Source organism: Pseudopodoces humilis, chromosome 1 (assembly GCF_049639895.1).
Source record: "Pseudopodoces humilis isolate 2021_Gansu_Grassland_sample_001 chromosome 1, ASM4963989v1, whole genome shotgun sequence".
In the NCBI taxonomy this organism is placed as follows: Eukaryota; Metazoa; Chordata; class Aves; order Passeriformes; family Paridae; genus Pseudopodoces; species Pseudopodoces humilis.
The window spans coordinates 102,262,161-102,284,472 of record NC_142200.1 but is presented as its reverse complement, the minus strand read 5'-3'; the positions used below and the strand labels follow the sequence as shown (position 1 = coordinate 102,284,472).

The window sequence follows — 22,312 nt, the reverse complement described above, 5'->3', positions numbered from 1 at the left end:
TCTCTGCCTTCTACTGTGAGCTAATGAACTTATAAGGTGTTCTCACCATTAGCACAATATCCAAATATGCCCCATGGAAAAAAAAATATATTACAAGCAGTAAAAATAAAAACAAGATATATTGAAATTTTCAGATTTTGTATCAAATTTACTCTAGGCTCAGTTATGTCAGTGATAAACATGACAATTACCATTATGGTGAAAAAGGGAACAAAATAGAGGCTTTGCCATCAGATTGAGAGAGCACAAGTTTATTTGCCACTGGGATAATAAGGAAAATTACTGCTATAGGGGTGAAAACTGCAATTTGAGCTACTACAGAGTAGCTCAACCCAGGAATTTGCTATGAATGCAGAAAAAAATCAACCCATTAATGGCAAAATGAAAGGTGCTTCTGTTTCTCTCTCAACCTCGTTCTTTGCTTTGGGCTGGGAGCAGGGGGGGGAAGAGAGAAATTAATTTAAATACAAATGGCTGAACCAAAATGGATTTTTAAACAAATTTACCAGTGATTTTAAATTACAAGCCATAGATTAGACAATTAGCATCTTTGTAACAGTGTCAGCCTACAGACATCACAAGAAAGTATAATTAGATACCAATTTTTAACAAGGTGCTTTTGTGAATTAAGTCATCCAAGGATACACAAACACAAAAAACCCAACCAAATGAAAAAAACCCAACCAAAACCAAACAAAAACCCAAAAAAAACCCCAACCCCCAAAAACCTAGCATGGATTTTGGGACTGAACAAAACACTGTTCAGGATAGAAATGGGCACAAATTCATTTTAAATCTGGATAGTGTTGCACATTTATGTAGCTGGAATTCATTCTTGGGCCCTGCATCTGAGAGGCAAGATTGTCGGAGAAACTCAGATATTCACAATACTTGTGCTGGTCTTACACTGGGCCCAGCCACAGAAAGCTTTAGAGCTGCCTGGAACTCATTTGAGTCTTCTCCAGCTGGGAGGTAACAGGAACACTGCCAGTATTACCTTGTTCCCCTCTTCCTCCTATCCCTCTCTTCCATGCAAAAGACTTCAAAGTTGGTATAGAAACAAATTTTGAAAAATCCATACCCTTAAAGAAAAAGTATGTGTTCTACTCCAATTCTCACTTTGTGTTGCCAGGGTAATGGAAAGGAACAAAGACAAACTCTGGATTTACAATTTCCCATCTGTGTAACACAAATCCTTGGTTAGCCCCTACAGTGAACACAGATGCACAAGTGAAAACCTCAGCAAATTAAACCAGGGCCAAAGCAGGGGAGATAACTCCAGTAAAGCCAGGTCAAAGATACAGATTATCAGGAATCTTCTTTTAACACAAGATATCTATAAGTGGCTACAAATAGCAAAGACACTGAATAAGGCAAAGTATTTGCCTCAATAAGTATATACTGCATCTTTCCTGCTATGGATATCAGAGCATTTCATCTCTCTTCAGACCTGAATATCCTAATGAATGTTAAATAATGCTCAGATGAACATGAGATATTCTCACTACCCAGCTTTGAAAGAGACTGTAGTGTCTGTTTTGTTTGTTCAAAAATTAATGTTCCCAAAATGCATTACCCACATGTTCATTTATAGGATTGTAACCCAGCTTTATTTTTACCAGACCCAATGGTTGCAATTGTCACCATCTTCTTCCCCTTTCCTTCCTTTTCCCCACCCCAGATCCCTAAATGTTTTTGTATCTGACCTTCTCATAACCAGCAATCCTGTGAAGGAAATTATGGTACCTTTCTTGGTTGTATTTAGTGAATACAAGATATACTTGAGGGAAACAACAAGTTATTGGGAAAAAATCCCAAACAGACCAACAATAGGTTTAATAAAATTTCATAAAAATATCAGTTTAAAAGCTTATGTTTGAAAAAACCCAAACACTAAACCGCAGAACAGTAGCTTGCTTACAAAACCACTGCTGTACGCACAGACTGACAGACTCCTAACCAAATAGTGAGTTTTTCAGAGGAGCTGAACACCTATTTCCGCAAACAGAAAAGAACTAGACATTATGAAAACAAATCCTCGCATCAGCATTTACATTACCTCAATCAAAATGTTCTTTATCAACATGACACCAATTTAGAAGGAATGCATCATGTTTGTCATTTCCATTAATCACTAAGCAACTTGCACTGCCAACAGAATTCAACCTTTTTAACTGACATAAAAACATCAACAGAAACATCTGCTCCACGTCCCCTTTTTTTCATGCTTTCCCTCCGATGCTTTCAAATGGAATGACTGTGTCCTGGCAACTTCCTAGAAATCACTTTTACATCTTTTTCACATAATGGATGAGCTGTGAAATTAGTAAGATGTTAGATAGGTACCTTGGGGGCTGCCCTGGCTGGCACACACTCTATTTTGTCAGTATCTGTTTCTGTAGAGTATTAATTTAGACTATTTACTGAGGGAATGAGAATATAGAGGAAGTGTCAGGTTCTGAGAAACAATGCCCATCTGCATACCTACAGAGGAGCTCAGAGAACCAAGGCAGGGCAGAAGCCAGAATAATACCCTGCCAGGCTGCTCCCAGGCCCACCACAGGAGCCATCAAAGCACTCAAGCCCATCTGACTCAAATCAAGGATGCACACAAGTAACAAACAACCTGTCTGGGGCTGTCACAGCACAGCCTGAGCTCCAGTGTGTGGGCATGGAGCCCATCACCCCATCACCATGAACCACTGGTAGCAGCTCTCCCCAAATCCTTTCAGACCAAGGGAGTTTCTGCCTTGGAAGGTGACACATAATGGGATGTATGGAAAATACAGCTCAGAATTGCACAAGACTTACAGGATATGTAGGGTTGGAACTAAAGGCAGGAAAAAAGCAGAGGGCTAGACATTTTGGAGGAGAAAAAAAAAATGCAGGAAAAAAAGAAGGGTAAGTATAAGTAGTTTTGTGGTAGTATGCTTGCCTGGTTGCATCCTGCATCTGATCAGTACAGTCTATTTTGCATTGTTGTTCAATTCTTTTCCAAATCTTTCCTGGATATGGTGCTCCTGTGGGCACACATGTGTGAATATGTGGCTGTAAAGACTGATAGACAGAGAAGGAAAATAATCAGAGCAATGGTTAGAGAAAGAATGATGCAAGGAAGAAACAAAGTGTTGAGGTTGATAGGAAATCACAAAGAAATTAAGAAACCTTAAAATGGGGGAATCAGAAGAGAGCTTGAAAAGGAGAGGCATAGTTAATAATTTCAGAAAGATGTAGCTCAGTTAGGCCGAGCATGAATCTGAGAAATGCAGCGATATTTGCAGTGCTCTGAGGTAGAAGTGGAAAATATAAAGAAAAAAGAAAAGTAGTCGAAAACAGCACGTTATGTTTTCCTCTCTGTTTTAGAACATCTACTAGTGCCTTCTGAACCTAAAAGTGTACTGAAAACACACCACATAAAATACAGCAACCACAGACAAGTAAATTTAAAGTTCTATACACAAGTAGTTAGGCCATCAGGGAATAAGGATGGGATGAACGGGCTGGTGTAAAAGCTACATAGGGATGGATACATGGGATTAAAAATTTGCAAGATGAGAGTTAAAGAAAGACTATGCTTCCAGTAAAATAAAATTAATACTGCTAGGTACACAGTTAAATATGTGTAAGTAGTATAGTTAAGGGTTCTACTGAGAAAATGAGAAACTACAAACTAAGTCAACATATTTCAGTAGTTTTACTAATATTAGAAAACTGTATTTATGAAACAGTAGTGATTTCCAAGTTTTTGTAAAGTTACATAAACATAACGATTCCTCTGGCTTCAGTAAAATATTTAAAGAATTCCAATAACCTGCCATTACTTCTGCTAAGAGACTTGTCCAGCCAAGATAAATACTGGCTGTCCTACCTAAGGTGAAATTTTAAAGCTATAGTTATGGAGCATGACTGATACTGAGCATCTAATTTGCTAACAGATTTTGGTCCTAAAACTTTCCCTGTTTTATCTCCCATTTAAATTACAGCACATTGGGAAGGAGAAAAACTCCAAACCCCTCTGGAATAGACATACAAAGAAGCATAACAGCTCTTACCTCTGAATGAAAAGGGTTAACGTAGTAATTTGATTCCTAAGGAAGGTGTATATAGGTGCAATACATTTATGCTGCAGAATAGTGAAAGAAATATTACAGTGACGTTCAAGAAAGGGAGTGTCCATAAACTAGAATCAAACTGAATGAGAACCCCCACCATCTGGAATACATATCATTCACATGGAAGTATCATAAGAGAGCTGACAATAATTATTCTTTACATTTATTTACTGCAGTAACCATACAATTACTCTTATAAACATTGCTATACTAGTTATTAAAACAAAATATGATGTAGAATGCACAAGAAGTATCTTGGGGTTTCACTCAATTTAATTATTTTTTTTTCCTTAATCCACAGTCCTATTAGATTGATCATTCAGCCTTCAAACATTTTTTTCCTACATTGGAAAAATCAGTGTAAAGGCAGAATTTATCAAATCTATCTGTGCTAGGTGATATACATAAAATTGCTACAAACACTGGATAATATCTGGTTATCCATTGGTGCATAGTATCTTTGAACAGCAAGCCTAATTATACCCATTATGTTCCTCTATTTTGAATAGCTAAAAATCTTTTTAAAGAACAATTTCATGTGGACAGATAAAAATATGCATGCATATATGAAGAAATTCTCATTGCTTTGACTATGGTACATCTTTAACAGTTGATATTTGCATTAACTTCATTCTCTCACGTCTGAGAAAATAGGATTAGAGTGACTTCAAAACATGTTTTTTCTGTCTAATGGCTGTCAATGGGATTTTAATATAAGCACCTTAAAAAACTTTAATTGCAAAAAAGCATTAACAGTGAAGTATGCAATGTGTTAGGTTGTCTTAATAGAAAAGTTTAAGAAAAAGCTAATTAATTTTGAAGTCTTTATTTGCAGAGTTCTTTTCAGGCTGTGAATTAATTTTGGCTTTGATTTTATGGTATAAATGAGGTGCTTTAAAGTTATCTATTGTTAATTACATGTTCTCTTTTATCTGTCCCTTGGAAGCAGTATTTAGTTGTGCATTGTGAACAAGAATAGAGAATGGTTACAGTAGCCTGCAAAAAACTCAACTAATACCCAAGTTTTCCCAAATGCAGGATGCAATTCAGGAATGTTACTTAGGTAGTTTTACAAGAGTTAATTACAGCTGAATCAAGAAAATGCTCTGAGTTAGACCCTGACTTCACTGTTCTTTACTGTTCTACTGTTTTTCCACTTGACCCCACCTGGTAGAAATTTAGCTTCAAAACTCATGACACTTAATTCTAATGTAGAGCTATATATAAAAAACTCAACTATACAAACAGCTAAAACCTGAAGTCCAGTTTCAGCCCTTGCAGGCTCTTTCAAACTTCACTTGGTAGAGTTATTTCCAGCTGATTTTTTAATTTCAGCATGATTACTGTTGGTTGATTATTCATATTCTGCTTCGTATCCTAATGTTAATTTTCTCCATTTTACTTTCATCAAATACTCCAGGTGCTTTTGCACATATTGCAACTGCAGCCCTTTCTGGCCTGAACAAAGACCACATCTATTTATTTACAATAAAAATGCAAGTTTCTACCAATTTATTACACATTCTGCATTTCATAAACACCTGGTGAAGAGCAACTCAGCTCAGCTGATAATAAATTAGTAGTAGTAGAACTATAGTTTATAACACTGAATCTAAGAACAATCTGATTTTTAAACAAATATTGGATTTCAAAATGAAAAGACTGAAACATCCTCAAACTAAAAAAAAAACCCAAAAAACCCCAAAAAAAACAGAGTAAAAAGCTTATCTTTTTCAGTTTTACAGGAATAGATGAAAAATACAACAATTTTGGGCTTATATGTTACACATTAAAAATTGCTAAAGAAGACTAAACCAACAACTTCAGTCTTGTTTTAAAACTACATTTTAATAAAGGAGGTAATTTAATAGAATCTTCTACATTTGAAAAGACATGCATTATGTTAAATCCTTTGAAAACACATAATAAATAAAATATTAATCCACAAGGAAAATTATAAATTACAATGACAATTTCTTTGAAAAACATTATTGAAAAAAAAATTAACCTCCTTAGAAAGGTAGCATATTGGTTATACAATCCTTTTAATAAACCACTGTAAACAAAAGCCTTTATAAACAGGCTTTGAGAATCGCTATTCTCAAAGGAAACAAACATCTGAGAAACAAGGTTTTGCAGAGCATGTATCAAATTTGAACATTTGATTACTTCAGATACTGAGTGTGCAAGAGGAGGAGAAAAATAAAGTCATAGTGACATAACTGACAGAGAACAGTCAGTAGTTGAAAGTTCTTTCTCAGGACACTGAGCAGAAGAAAACACAAGCCTCTTTCGAGAGATTTCAGAAATTTTAACTTATTTTTCATCCCCTATTTTTCCAAGATCAGTATTGCTCACTCATCCGTACTGCTGAGTTTGAATGTGGAATTATTCACCTCCTGGAAACAACTTTACTTAGACTCTGGTCTCAAGTAAGTCTTAAATCAGGCACTCAAAAGAGCTATTCAAAAAACCATAGGCTTCATCAGGGACACTCAAACACCAGCTCACAAGAGGATGAGGTGGTAGGGTGAGGAACTATATTCCCTTTTCTCACAGCATCTAGTACAAAAGTCTAATATCAGTGCTAGAATAACTGATAACCCTTTTCTTATCACTGTGCCCAGTGTTTATTTCATAAATATTTCCTCTGGCCCCAGTCTTCCCAAACCAAGCTGCTCTGCCAAAATAATTCCTATCATTTCTCCAACCTCACATTAAGCAGAGTAACTTCACAGTTCCCCTCCCTACAAAGCTCCTCATTCTCATTACTGTATCTCACAGCTGCTGTCCTCCCTCAGCCAAAATGAGGCAAATTATACCCAACACATGAGGAGAGGGGAGTGAGAGCAACTCAGATTTTGCCCTACTGAAAATCCCTCTTTCATGTTCTTAAAAGTAAGGAGTTTGGCTTCCAAGTATTATTTTTTTCCTCTTCCTTTCACATAATTCAGTCTATCTGCCATGAATAACTCAAATCAGCATTGTGGAGTCCCACTGCATGCCTTAAATGTCAGCTTTTCACTGCAGAAACTCAGCCCAGAATGTCCTGTTTCATGTGTTTGTATGTTTTGTATTTTTTTGTTCTGTTCTATGTTGTCTGGTGTTGTTTTTCGACAAGTTTACTAATGGAAATTCTTCATTTGGGAAATCGTTCAGGCTTGTGTGATCTGTTGAGTCATATGGTTAAAGGACTTGTGCTAAATCTCACTAAAATCAGCTACTTGCACATCTTCAAATCTGTAGCATATATCCCTATTCTACTTTCTGCAAAGGGGCCAATTCTGGAATCCAACATTTGTTTAAGCAAAAATGTTGCTAAACTAAATAACTAAAACATCAAGCTTCACTGGCAAAGATTCAGAAACGTCAGGGTGATAGTTTGTAACATCCCTGCACATAAATGCCCACAGGACAACTGAAGAGGAGACAGTTTTATGCCAAGCCTTCTCAAAATATAGGGCATTTCTGACTAGGTTGTATCTTCCTCTTCAGGTGTATTAAAAAGCAACAAACATTCTTCCTGTCTTTGTATCAGAACATCCTTTCACAAGAATATCTCATGTATCACAATTTCTGACCACAGAGGTATTTATTGTATTTTTCCTATAAAATAATTCTTTAATATGCTTGTGAAACAGCAAGGCATCTGCTTTTTCTAATTAATCAGTTTTCTATCACAAAGATAACAATGTTATTCTCATAATTCCTCCAGCCTCCAGTGAAATGGAAACCCATGCTCTTCTTGTTTGAAATGACTAGAAAATGATGCAGTTCATTTTTTTCTTTTCCCTGAAGTAAATTTCAGTGCATTGTTTTGCCAAATTATGTATTTATTTTGTCACTATTTCCCAAATTTCTGACAGGAGAACACCACTGCTATGACCTTCTTTCCTATCTAGACTCCAAATGTATAAAGTCCAGTGTTCTAGTTGCTTTCCTTTTTATAGAAATACAGGAAAATCAGATGTTACAAACTAACTGATGGAAGTTTTTCTGAAGATCAGAGCCTATGCAGGTAAAATTTGTGTTGCCAACTATTAGTTTTGACAATAGCCAGCAATGAGAATTCTCACAGCTTCTACAATGTTTCTTACTCAAAGTATGTTTCTAGAAAAGATTAAACTCATTAATAAAGCAATATGTTGTTTTAGGGAGATAGTCAACATTCCTTGGAAAAATATCAGTACCCATTAAACTCCAGTGACATTTAATATATTTATCATTTCAAGAGAAGTTTTATGCATCATTAACTTTGAATCAGGTTCCAAAATATAGGGTAACATTTATTCCCAACAAGCTGTGAGAAGACAGAGAATTGAGAGGTCAAGTTCCCTTTTATGAAAATTAAGAATCACTACATTGCTTCCAAAATTCTTTTTGAAAAAAACTTACAGCAGACCACCAATTCTAAAAATGAAAAAATCCCAAATGTTCTTTCTCAGCAGAATTGCATTCTCTGTATATTCTGATGCAATTAGTGCCTCTCATAGGGACAGGAGTACACAAAGTTGTACTTCTCCCACTGTCTTACAAAACTAACAGGGAACACATGTGATCTGGATGCTACTCCCTCCTATGGACTGACTAACTGAAGGTTTTTAAGAAAACCTTTTCCTGTCTGATATTTTTGAAGGAATCTGTACAGCTGTAAAAACAAGGACAGTGTCTGAAGGTGAAATAAAAGAAAAATAATTGGAACAAGAAGAAGAACTTGTCTTTCATATGAGAATGCTCTGGAGAGATCTTATAACAACTTCCAGTCCCCTAAGGAGCCTACAAGGGACCTGGAGAGGGACTTTTTAAAAGAGCATGTAGTATTAAGAAAAGGGGAATGGTTTTGAACTGAAAGAGGGCAGTCTTCAATTGGATACTAGGAACAAATTCTTTGCTGTGAGGGTTGTGAGAGTTGTCAGGTTTCCCAGAGAAGCTGTGGATGTCCCTTCCCTGGAGGTGTTCAAGGCCAGGCTGGAAGGGCTCTGAGCAACTCTGGCTAGTGAAAGATGGCCTTGTCCAGGGCACAGGGGTTGGAACTAGATGATCTTTGTGGTCTTTCCCAACCCAAACCATTCATATCATAATCATAATCATTCAGAATCATAATTCTATGACCATTAAGATTACTCTTTTAAGTACAAAATGAATATTTTTGTTACTGAATATCATTAGGAGAAGGCAAATATCAAATAAAGTGCTTCTGGCTTTTTCCTAAATCTAATGAAGTTTATGCAGGAAGTGGAAGGTAGATACATCACCATCATAGTAAACTCTGTAAGTTCTTTCTAGTGTTTATCTTAAATGCAGATTCTAGAGAAAGTGGGCCTTGACCTACATTACGAAAAAATCTCAGAACAAGAAGCTTGAATAATCATTAGTTATCCCAATACACAATTTTTAAAATTATACCACCCTGTTTTAAAGAAGCTGTAAACAGAAGGAAGACTATTAGAACATAAAGCTAGATAAATAAATTGTAAAGTGATGGTGTAAAGTGATGGAGATAAGATGTAATCAGAAAAATGAGTTCCTGTTTGAAAGGTTTCAGGAGCCATTTACTAATAAACTCTAGAAAATATCACTCTAAAAACTCTGCATGAGTGAGCCAGCCTCTGGTAGGCTGTAAAATTAATTAGTCAGGGTTTAAAATATAGATGATACAATAAAGCTAGTAAGGATGATTCTTGCTGTTAATTATAACTCAATTAATTTTTAAATAATTTTGTAAATGTTGCATCACTGTAAATCATTATTTTTGAGTAAATACATTCATTTATCTTTCAGTCTTGCCTAATGGTAAAATCAATACTCTAGTCTGATTTTGCCAGGCCACAGCATTTCTTTGAGCATGAATATCCCTTAGCTGAAAGAAATAACAAGATAGTGAACACAGAGCTTGGTGTATCTCTGAAAGGTGAAGAACCTTCCTGCAAGAGTGTCATATTCCAAAAAGGAAATTATTTAATAATCTTAAAATAGAAAACAAGTGTACACAGTTGGAGAAATAATAAGAATTAAAGTTTTCATTTCAGATTTATTTATTTGGAACTTTTTTTTCTCTAGCTATTTATTTCTGGCTTGTAGTCCCCACTATGTCTCAGCCCCAGAACGCATATTTCTGTGCATCTCTAAACTAACTTGTTTTCACTGTCATATGATATATTATATCCAGACCTGTGTGAAACAAAGTCATTTTGATTCATATGGTTTTCATGCAAACCTTTTTCTCTGTTTCACTTCAAGGAGTTCATCCCTTGAGTTTGTCTTTGAATTCCAACTTCAAAGGAAACTAAAACTGCAATCTGAAATCCAGTCAAGGCTGCAAAGATTTGCCTTGTTTCAGGTCAAAAGCTCAGGAAAGTGTTGAATTACCTGACCAAAGCAAAATCAATTCACTGAAAAAAACCTTTCAGTAACACAGAATTATCTTGTTCCTTTTAGTTCAGCATAACTCAAACTCATTAAAATCATCAACTACAGAGTTGCAATCCCCACTAACACAGTCTTGACTTCAACCTCTTTGAGAAATGCTGTTATACCCTCCACAAAAGCATACAATGACAAAAGAAAAACATATTTTACTGTGACAGATAAGGCAATTTGCTTTGCAAATTAATATTATCTTTAAGTAAAATGGTACTGAACAAGTGCTATCTGCACTTAAATACTTTTCAGCTCCACAGAATCATGACATCTGCTATATTTTTCATGCAATCTGCAATGCTGTTGAAAATTGCTTACAGCTATTTTTATACCACACACCATGTCGTTCCAACTTCCCTCCTTCCCCAGCATACCTTTCATGCTGCTACTGCCACAAACTTTAGAATTCAAAAGCAAAAGGCAGCACACTAAGTTTGTCTGAGCATACACATACACACTGCACAAGTAGGAAAGGACAGTAGGGTCAGCATCAGTGCAGCAGAGCTGCAGGGCAGTGTGACTACAACCTCTGGCAAGCTTCAACAAATCCCATCATTATTTGCAGCTGTATCTGGAACATGATCCTGTAAAAACTGACAGCTACTGCCTGCTCAATAAAGGAAGAGTTAAGGTTGTCTCAGTCTGTATCTTGATGCTGAATTTTTTTATTTTTCGCTCATTTTTGTGCCATTAACTTCAATACTCTAGAAAGGCATAGGATTTCACACATTCTGACAGGATATCTATCAAGTGAATAACTTTCTGCTCAACCTTTTTTAGTAAGAAAGAAGACTTCTAAAGTACAGCAGCACATGGTGAAACCAAAAATTATGTTTTTGAAATGAAAAAATCTAACAAAATTAAAGCTTATACATCTAAGTTAGAAACTTTGCCTGAACTAGAAAAATGAAAGTTCTTGAACAATGTGTCTCCAAATGACCCGGAGAGTGTAAGTAATCCCGTACACTTTATCCATACCATAAAGACAGGACAATATACTCCAGATCCCTATTTTGGTACTGCAGTTCAACAATACTTTTTACTTGCCTTATTGCACTGTTTTACCCATAAAAGACAGGTGAACATCTTATTAAGAAAAATGTCACATCTCCTTGGATTATTATTTCTTCCCTTTGTAATCAATGTGATTTCAGAAAAGTGATGGCTTCTGTTTGTCCTAGCTACTTCTCTTTGGAACTCAAGAAGAACAACTCAAGAATAGCTATGTTCAACCATGTCTTAAAAGCTGGTCTGCACACACCACAACAGAGCACAGATAGACACAAGTTGTGTGTTTTCTTTCCTAAAATTAGATGCAACCATGCCATCACTGAGCATATTCCCTCTTGGTGGGAAAAGGGCCACCATGCAATCTCTCTTATAGGCATTGGTACCTTAAATATTTCTCTTTAATCAAAATTGATTTGCTATTTAACTCATACAATTTTACACCTTCAACAGCTAGGTCACAGAGAACTTTGCCACTCAATGTATTAATAGTCACTACATAAAATATATCCCCTCTTACATTTATATAATATTTAACCATAAATTAGGGTTTTGTTTTAATTCAGACAATTATGAATGGTCAAAAACGTTCTCATTGATTTGGGATTTTTGGTTAAAACTGAAAATAATCTGCAATTATCTTTGTAAAGTTATACATATCTGTATTTAAGGTAAATCATAAAGTAATATAAACTTGTATTTCTCTAAATCCTGGCTTCAATTTAAACTGATAGCTTGTTTAAAAGTATTTTTACTCTCTTCTCAATATTAGGAGATTTTTGGCAAAAGGAAGAAGTGAAAAAAAGTAAAGACTGGATATATTTTCTCTGTGTTCTAGGTATTTTTGCAGATTAAAATCCCACTTTTTTAGTAAATGAGGGGAGGAATAGAAGACACATGCCACTGATTCAGCATGCATTGTTCAGGACCTATAAAAGGCAACAGTACCTTTTCCTTCTTTCTGTGCTTTTATAGTGTAGGGCACATGGAGCTCATAGGAAATACTCTTATTTCAGAAACTCATTACCACAGAGCAAATAATTAGATTTTAAACTGGTTGATAATCAGAGTATAAACACCCTTTGGGATTAGCAACCTGAACCAGCATCTCAAGCAGCAGTCAGCAGCTCTCCCCAACATTTCAGGGCAGATTCACTGTTTCCATTTGAAATTGTATCTTGTGTTCAATTTCTGGGAACGTGTTTGCTCAGTACACCCAGCTACTGTTGAACTGCTTCAGTGTGCAGCATGGTGCAGTTCAGTGCTGTATACATTCATCATGATGCAGGTAATGTAAAAAAGTGATTAAGCCAACACCTTCTTTCAAAAGAGGCTTGAGGACCTTTAACAACCAGAAAGGAAGAAGGATTTTTTTTATCTCAATGAAAAGACACGAGAGACTTCCCTACTCCATTGAAATTTTGAAACTGCAGGGTAGCTTACAGTTATGACAAGTGGCACCACTGTAACTTGTTCCATCACAAGTGCACTTGAAGCTGTCCCACGTCTGGGTGCATTTCCCATCGTGTTCACAGTGATTGGGCACACACCTGTCAGGAACAGATGCAAAGACAGAAAGAGAAACCAAAATGAGCATCAAGATTTACACAGAGCAAGATTTTGAGCTACACGAGCAGTGTATCATGTCGTTGTCCAGTAATTAATCCTTGCTATTTTAGGTGTATTAACAGAATTTATATCGGAACATACAACTGCATAAAGGATTCAACAGGGCTTTGCTGAAGCCCTTTTACAAACAGTAAAAAAGCACATTAAAGGTGGAATAGATTCATTATCATAAACCAGGGTTCTAAGCAACTTAAGACTGGTACTCAGCTTTCAAAACAAAAAGAGCATCACAAGTCACACCTCCTCCTGCTGTGCAGGTAGCGTCACACCTCAAGGAGTGACAAAGGCCAACAGCTGACTGGATGTTAAAAACAAAATACTACTGGCTTGCTCTTCATCTTTCTCTTGCCAGAAATGGGATAAAATGGAGACAGATTGCCTGCTGGCTAGGATGGAAGGAAATTAATAAAGCTGCATTATTAAAACTAACTATATATAGATAGGCTTTGTTAGAAAAGTTGTGTTTTTCTCTTAACAGGCATTTGTGGCAAGGGTTGCTCTCCTTTCCCCCACACACCTGCTTTTCTTATCCAGCTACACTGTTGCTGGAGAGTGGAAGGAATGCAAACGAAAAAGTGGAACAGCAAAACCCCAAAGTTATAGCAGAACATATATTCATTTTTTTGAAATATTATCTAAATGTGATTTCAAAGATTTGAGTTAGCCAAGGTACTTTTTTATCAAATTTAGTAAAAAATGGGAATTACCATTTACTTTCACCTATGAAACTATTAAACTTCTTTTCCTTGAAAGGGCTTTGAAATACCATTTCAAAGAATTTTTTTTTCTTATTATTAAATTACTTACAATCAGTGCAGGCTCTGCTTTTTTGATCAAGAAACAAAGGAGTTTCTCTTTCATGAATTTTTTTGGCCAAATCTATATTTTTTACTATGAAATTAAAAAGTAAAACTAGGAGGCCCCTATAGACAGAGAAATTCCTTCCAGTAATGCATTAAAAAATAAGTATTCTTATCTCTAAGATAAATGAAGTTCATCATATTTTTGTGACAGTTAACTATACTCTCATAAATAACATCCAAAGAAAGCTTTGTTTTCCTATATAGAAACTTATTGAAACTAGAGGATCTGAGTCTTTCTTCTATAAGCTTACAGTCTCTTTATTCCCTCAATTTCCAGTTAACAGCATTGGCATGCATGGCTCAACAACCAAGAATAATTTTTGCCACGACATGCATTGGAGAATTGAATATTGTGTATTCTCATTTAGTAATGATTTTTTGTTTTATGCATGCCAGTACACATACCCCAAAATATACAGAATATAGATGTCTTATACTCTATAGAACTCAAGGCTACCCATTCTTTTTCAAAAAGATCAGAAAATACTGGTGTGGCTAAAAATAGTTCTTAAAGGAATGCTCTTCTAAAGCAAGAAAAAAACCATTTAAAAATCTTCTTTTCATGGTAAAATACAGTGAAATTACCTGAGGCAATTATCTCAGTTCAATAAATTATGTCTTCAGCATGGTTTAAATTAATTCATTTAGTTTTATAAGTGTGGCAGGCTAAATGAACAGATAGAGCTGATTACTGCTATTCAGTTGTGTTCTCAACACCACAGAAGAAAAATGAGACTGTATAATAGCACATTTCTGAACATACAAACAATTAACAATTTACAGGAATCCATAGCTTCTGGGTACAAGAGTAGGGAAAGCAAAGAGCAATGACATTTTGAAAATAATCTCAAAAACCCCACTTTATTCAAGGCTGTAAATAACTAGAAAAGTTCCTAAATCTGTGTATGGTTTTGTATTTTTCCCAGCTTTTCAAAATAACTTCTTTTTATGTATTTTCTTCTTCATTTACATTTGAACATACATTACTTGAAAAGTAATTTTCCAATGACCAAACCAAACATTTTTCTATGTGAATTTTACCAGCTATTTATACGAACTCTCATACATAATGCTTGCAACTAGTTTCACATTTTAGTGCAGTATAACTTACTTTTATTACAACATAACTAGTAAAGAGACTGCATTACTGACTATATAACTGAGGTAAATGACTTAATCTTCGGAGAGATGAAAACTAGATATTTATCTGTATCATTTAATGGAGCATAGTAAGTCATAAAAACAGAGATATTCAGCAAACTCCTTGATGTTAATTTTATGCTTCCAGTATGATGGTTGGATTAGTGTAATGGCTTTCAGTGGATGGTTGGATCTGCGTTTGCAAAATTTCTTTTTTACTCATCTGATTTTTGCTGTTTTAAAGATGATGTAGTTAGAAAAACTGGAGTAAACAATATTTTAATGTTAGTGCACACTGAAGTTTAAATCAGACTATAGGATCATTTCCTGATGTTCTCCCTTCACCCTTTTTTCTTTTATCAGATAGAATTATAAGATTTATTTTCTATTAAATCCATTAGCAAACTTCTGTAACATAATCTGGTGCTCATCTGTCCCTACTTTGGACAAAACTTACCTACCATAATGGAGCTTACAGGAAATGCCATATAACCAGAATGTAGAGATTACAAAAAACCTGACTGTTTGAGTTCAGTAAACAATATCATAAAGAATAACATTTATCACTGTATTCTTTCAAACACATTTCTTTCTATAGAATGAGAATAACCTACAATTTTCAATATGTAAATATCTTGCTAAGAAATCTGTATTTTGAGCACATACAATAATTTCATGTATCTACCTTATGCTCATCATTTAGTAGACACTCAAAATTTATACACTCAAAATCTCAAAAAAAATCAGTGCATGCATGATTTGATGATTATTTTTAATAAAAGACTATGTTTCTAAGAAATTCAGTTATTTATTCTCCTTTAGGAATAAGGCTTCATTACATAAAAAGCAAAATAAAGCAAAACAAACCTTCAAAACAGCACTTCCCTACTAAACCAGGCTCTGAAGTTAGAAACCACCACAAAGCAGAACTGCAAGTTTCTCATCACCAAGTTGTGTCTCCTCCCATTGTGGACACCTATATTTCAAGAACTTGCAAAATGTTGCAGACTCCATTTTGAGAACTTTGCTCTATGGCTCCTTCTGAAAGGCAAGTCTAGAACTTCATCCCTTCAAGTATGATACACTGTCTTTTAACTTCCACCCCAAAATTTCTCCATAGAGAATTTGCAGATGTTGTTTGGTTTGGTATTTTATTTTGAAACTTTTATTTGTTTATCAAAGAGTGTTTGTTTTCTCTTTGGATTTACACCTCAATACTTGGCAGAGAGCAATCATAACTTTTAGTCTGTAATTTTGTGAGATGAAGTCTCCTGTTGGAAAATATGTTTTCCATAGTTCCTCCCTGTAACTCTGCTCCTGTTTGCACTTGCATTGTGCTGAGTGTTCTACAGGAGGTCTTATAAGTGCTTGGTGATTTTTGATTTCATAAAAATTTTCAGATTTGTTTAATGAAATTATTTTGCTTTATATTTATATTATATTATATTATATTATATTATATTATATTATATTATATTATATTATATTATATTATATTATATTATATTATATTATATTATATTATATTATATTATATTATATTATATTTTTGCTTAATATAAGTATATTTTTGGTAGTCATTTTGCTGACTACCAAAAAATAGTGGCTCAAAGTCATCCTGAGATTGCTCAACACATTAAAGACCTTCACTAAATTCCCATTCTACTTCTTTTAATTACTTCCAACCAATGACTTCCATAGCGTACAGAAAATCTTGCTACTGTTTTCAAGAGCATTATTCTGTACTGTAACTTCTGTTGTGTCATTCAAATCATTCAGGTTATTTTTCTAGGCTGAAGCTGGATCATCAGCATGTTTCATGAAGTTATTCCTAATTTTGAGCCAAGGCTGAAGCATTAAACAGGATTTTCTCTGGCACTCATCTCTGAGCAACTCTCATCTCCCAGCCAGTCATTAGCCCATTAGTATAAATTGGGAGGCAATTCCATTTGACAGTTTACAACTTTCTTTGCAATTCCTCTCTCATACTCCATCTTCCCTGGGTTAGCTAATAATTTCCATCATTACAATATATCAAATATTTTACTGACATCTGGCAAAATAGATCTATCACTTTTCTCCTGTCTGAGACCAAAAGTACTGTGCTCTGTCAGAGAAGGAGATCAGGTTAATGCTGAACAACCCACTGTTGATGAGCATCTGCTGTGTTCTACTCTACCTTGCATTAACTTCAAGGTAACTTCTTATTTTCCTCAAAAATGCAACAAAACTACTAAAGGCAGATTAATAGGTGTCTGGTAATCTGGATTTTTCTATTTGTTAAATTACATCAGGTTATGTCATCTCATAAGACAAAATCAGGAGCTTTTTTTAAATTTGTTTGGGTTTTTTTGTTGCTGTTTGGTGGGTTTTGTTTGGTGTGGTTTGTTGGGTTTGGTTGGTTGATTTGGTTTTTTCTTTTGTATTTGTTTATTTGGAGGTTTTTTGTGGTTTTATGTTTTATTTGTTCCACATGTGGTACAGTGGTCCTAAATGAGCCCAACATACTATTGACAGCAAGAAAGAAAAGAAAGGGAAGACAAAGCAAAGGTATCTCATAATGTTAGTAAAAGCAGGAGAGTGATATCAGACCCACGGAGAAATCCTCACAGCCTATTCAGCAGCAATGAGCACTGGCTGATTTTCAATTGCACAAAAAGTTCTTGGAAACAGGAAGGTTACAAGCTGTTAGAAATGTCTGCAGGGGAAGGGCAAAGATGCAATGAGGTTCATTAGTGATAGAAAGTATTTTCAGAAACAACTCAACATACATCAGGAGATACTTAAGTATGTTTGGGTCTGCCTGAAGGCAGGAGAATGAGCTCAGAGATCTCACCAGACACCATTCTAATCTGGATATTTTCATATTCCAGAAGAAACAGAAAGCATTTCTTTCAATCTCTTTTTTCTCATTATGTGATTATGTTTTCTTAATGTTGTAAATGTGCTATTTATCCTCTGTAAGTCAACAGACCACTGCCTCAGTCTTTTTAGAGGACAATATTCTTCAGGGCAGGGTTATTTAAACCATTAACTAGCTTGCCTAGACATATTGTGCCCAAAGTGTATATAGTATTTGACTCCAATTTTTAGGTTTAGAAATCATTTGAGCAAAAAAGAAAAAAAGTTCTTTTGTGCAGAAAGGCAAATGTTCATATGGCCACATGCAGCCTGTTAAATAAAGTCCCTCAGTACTAAAGAACCATCAAAAATCTCACAATTCTCTTCTGTAAAACACAGATCTTTCCTTATTTTCACTGCCTTTTCCTTTCCTTCTTCCCTTTCACACTTCCTATTGCTAGCATAAGTGCAAAATACAGTTTGTGTTTAGATACAACCTAAACCAATGCTCTTTATATATACATCTGGAACAAGCCAAGAAATCACCAAATCAAAACATTCACCTATGCAACTACTCCTCCACCTGAGAGGTCAAAAGGAACACACACAGAAAACAAAATATTTGACGTGTATTGCCTGCTAATGTAGTGAAAAGAACTCAAATGTGACAGTGATAATGACAGCATGAGAATTTCTGTTGAGCAGAACAAAATGTTAAAGGCTTTTCACAAAGGAAAATAACCCAGGCTGAATTGTGCTTAACATGAAATTCAATCTTTTCCTTCTCATCATCAAATCCCTATCTAATCTTCCTCATGCTCACACCTCACCTCTCATTTCTCTCCCAAATCGCTTCTGTTCTGCTTTTTTGTTCATTTTTCTGTCTCAGAGCTAACCACAATCAGCTTGTTTTGAGTGGTTTTCCAGTATTTTCCCGCTAGTTGTCCTTTTTAACACCTCCAAACATATCCTTCAAATCCATATTTTTTATCACCATTTTTTACAAAGATCCTTCAAAATGCATGCTGCTGTCATTTTTAGTGTGTTGTTCTGTTAACATCTACCTTTATTTTTTTATTTTTTTACCTTTACCTTCACAAAAAGACTATTAAAACATTATAAAAACTTAAAAGTTTTTATTCTTCAGGATTGCCTGACTGCTCAAGACCATGACATAAAAGATTACATCTATAAAATAACATACAAGGAAAATAATTTTTTTGAGCAGTAAATGCTTTCAGCTGGTAACTTGAATCACTGAAGATATGTTTATTTACTTTAAAAGACATTCTCTAAACTGGTAACCAAATCACAAAAACATTCTAAACATATGTATCTGTTTGCAGTGATGCTGCTCTTTAATGCAATAGAAGACATTGCACTCATCATGGTAAAAGCATACTGAAAATAAGACAACCCAATTAAAGACACAGTGTTATTGTTATCCTACTTTACCAACATTAGGTTAAAATTAACCATTCCATAGAGAGTCCATGTTTTTAAAACCAGCTGATCTGCCTGTAAGATTATTTCTTGTTTCTTACAAGGTAAGCTCTTAAAGTGACCTTGAGATTTTCAGCAAGAGGATTTGGAACTCCTACACAAGGCAACACAAAGGGCAGATGGAAGGGACTGTAAAATTAACTTAGATTCACAATAATTCCCAAACTAGTTTAATTTGCTGCTGACTTCTAAGCTAATTGTGCACACATGCATATAATCAACAATGGCAGAAGTAAATAAACCTGAACCAAGAGGTATCTATCCTTTCTTTGTCACATACAGCAATACAAGGCCTTCATGTTTCTTTGGTGGACACTATCAAACTTGTTCTGCCATGAGATAAAAAAAAAAAAAATCTTGGCATTTTTAAAGACTGTGATTTACAAAGGAAAAGTTAATTTTAAAATATACAGTGGCATTTGATAAAGAAAAATTCCTTTATGCTATATTCCCAATAAAGGTTGTGAAACCGTTTTTTTGGTGTTCAGATCTGTAAGGTTCCATGCTAAACTGTTTGCATTAGAATGATTAATGGAGAACTTAGAGGATAAAGTACCACAGTTAACACATTGGGATAAAATTGTCCTCTTGGATTTATGCAGTTTTTATTCTGTGCACAACAATGTAGAGACTAATTTTCCCTTTCTTTTCTACTATTCTTAATTTTCAGAGCACTTCACAAATTAGTTCCTTAGAATCATGTCATGATGGTTCCACTTTAGCAATTGCAGGAGCTGGATAAGCCATATTTCTACGTTTGTTGTAGACAATTTCTTGTACCTGTATGTTATGAATAACCTAGGCTCAATGGTGTCTTGATGACTGAAAAACTACTTTTATCCAACTCTAAATGTTGCCACTTCTGCTGAATCGAAGCAGAGAAGGATGAATCTACAGCAGCAGTTAACAAGAGGGAATTTTACAACTCTGGAATCCCTTCTGTCAGTTCCTACCAGCTTCATGACAGCAGGAGACCAGCTCTTCCTGGAGTAGAAGTAGGAGGAAATGGTGTATTTAGCAGCTCTTAGGAATTGTCTATCTTCTCTGGAGGGGGGCAGGGAGTGGGAACATCAGGATAAAGTGGATGTAATTGGCCAATAGGTTGCGTCTGGTCCAAAAAGCTGCAAGCTGGAGTGTGCTGTGATGATCATACAGAGGTAGAGGATAAACCCACAAATGCATAAAATGAACTAACCAGGCTGGATAAAACCAAAAATTTCTGTTGCACAGTGTTTTAGTCAGAAAACACAGCCTTAGGTCTTCAGCTGGTGTAAATAAGAATATTTACATGCATCTTAAGCCATTTAAATGAGTTCAAACAAAAGGAAGAATAAACTTTTATAAAAGCCAGCTATGAAATATTATTTGTCTCCTAAGGGTCTGTTTTTAACCTTTTCCACTACCTTGTGAATACCTTTGCCTAGTCATTAACCAGGTTAAGGCTTTTTAGAACAGATGAAAGCTACTTTGTATAACAATTATTTTTTGACGTAAATTGTGTTTATTATTTGAACAAACATGCAGGAGTGGCAGTTATTCACTAACCTAGCTGTGCCACATTGGCACAGCTCAGACCTCTTGGTGTTAAGCACTGAGACTCTCCAGAAGAATCTCATGGGTTTTAATTACTAAGTTTCTGAAGAAATTTTTAAACCTTTCTAGGTATTGCTCTATTCAAAATCTGACAGGATTAGTTTTGTACTCATCTAATCACATCTCTTTTGCTACTTCAAATAGGTAAAGTAGAACATACTGGCTGGGCTTGAGAACAAACCATAAAATAGATTCTTTGGTGTCTTGTTAATTATTATTACTTCTTTCTTCAGCTTTAATTAAATACAGCTCCTGAGATTTTATGATGTCAGCTTTATAATCCAAGTTAGATATTTGAAGAAAGTTGCTCTTATTTTTTAGGAGATCATGATTATCAGAGCATGTGGACCAGTGAACAGCCCATATAATACAGAACAGTGACTACAATATTTCCTGCTAATAAACACAACTGATCATGCATCACCACACAAATACAGAATTTATAGAGCTGTGTTTTAAATGAGATTTATATTTAAATTTCTATTTTGGGGAATAAAGAAACTGGTAATTAGAAATCTTTATGTTTCTTCCCATAATGTAAAGAATTACTGAGTGATAAAGATGAGTATAATACTGTTAGATGATTTTGTATTAAGTCTCTTGCTGTGTCAATTAAACCTGGATGTGGGCTGTCATAGCCTTTGGCTATGACACTTCTCCACTCCTTGGTGCACAACATAGAGCATCTTATATTTTGCATTACTTGTTTTGATTGCCTGCCTCTTAATAAGGAACAACAATGATCTCATGTTGATCTTCAAATAGGTGACAAAAGTTTTGCTGCATCATATGCAAAAAGCACAACCCATTAAATATCTAAATATCAAATGCAGAGCATATGAATCACCTTGATGATTGTGAAGCTATCAGATGCCATTAACTACTACTGATACAAGTACAGTCTTGGCTAAGCATCCTAATTTACCAATCTGGCATCAATCTGACTATATGATGAGATGGAGTTGTATTTGTAACTGGTAGGTTTTGAGTTGAATATATTGAAATTACTATGGCATTATAGTTTAAAAAAAAACTTGAAATAAAGCATGATTTGGTACTACCAAAGTGATGCCGATCCTACAAAGTGCATAATGCCTTAATGACTTTGCTTAAAAATACTAAACAATAGTGGTAGTCTTAAAAAAATCACTACAACAAATGGCTTTATTACTTTTACTAACTTTTGACTTTGATTTGATTAAT

General features: G+C 35.0%; 1 protein-coding gene across 2 annotated transcripts in view; it reads right to left on the bottom strand.

The window, feature by feature from the left end:
• CNTNAP2 (contactin associated protein 2) overlaps positions 1-22,312 on the bottom strand; it is a 1,024,120-nt gene that overhangs the window by 338,718 nt on the left and 663,090 nt on the right. For both annotated transcript variants that reach the window (XM_005519091.3, XM_088052353.1), the window contains exon 11: positions 12,984-13,090. In XM_005519091.3, coding sequence (XP_005519148.2) covers positions 12,984-13,090 — 107 coding nt within the window. The remainder of the gene's footprint in view (positions 1-12,983; positions 13,091-22,312) is intronic.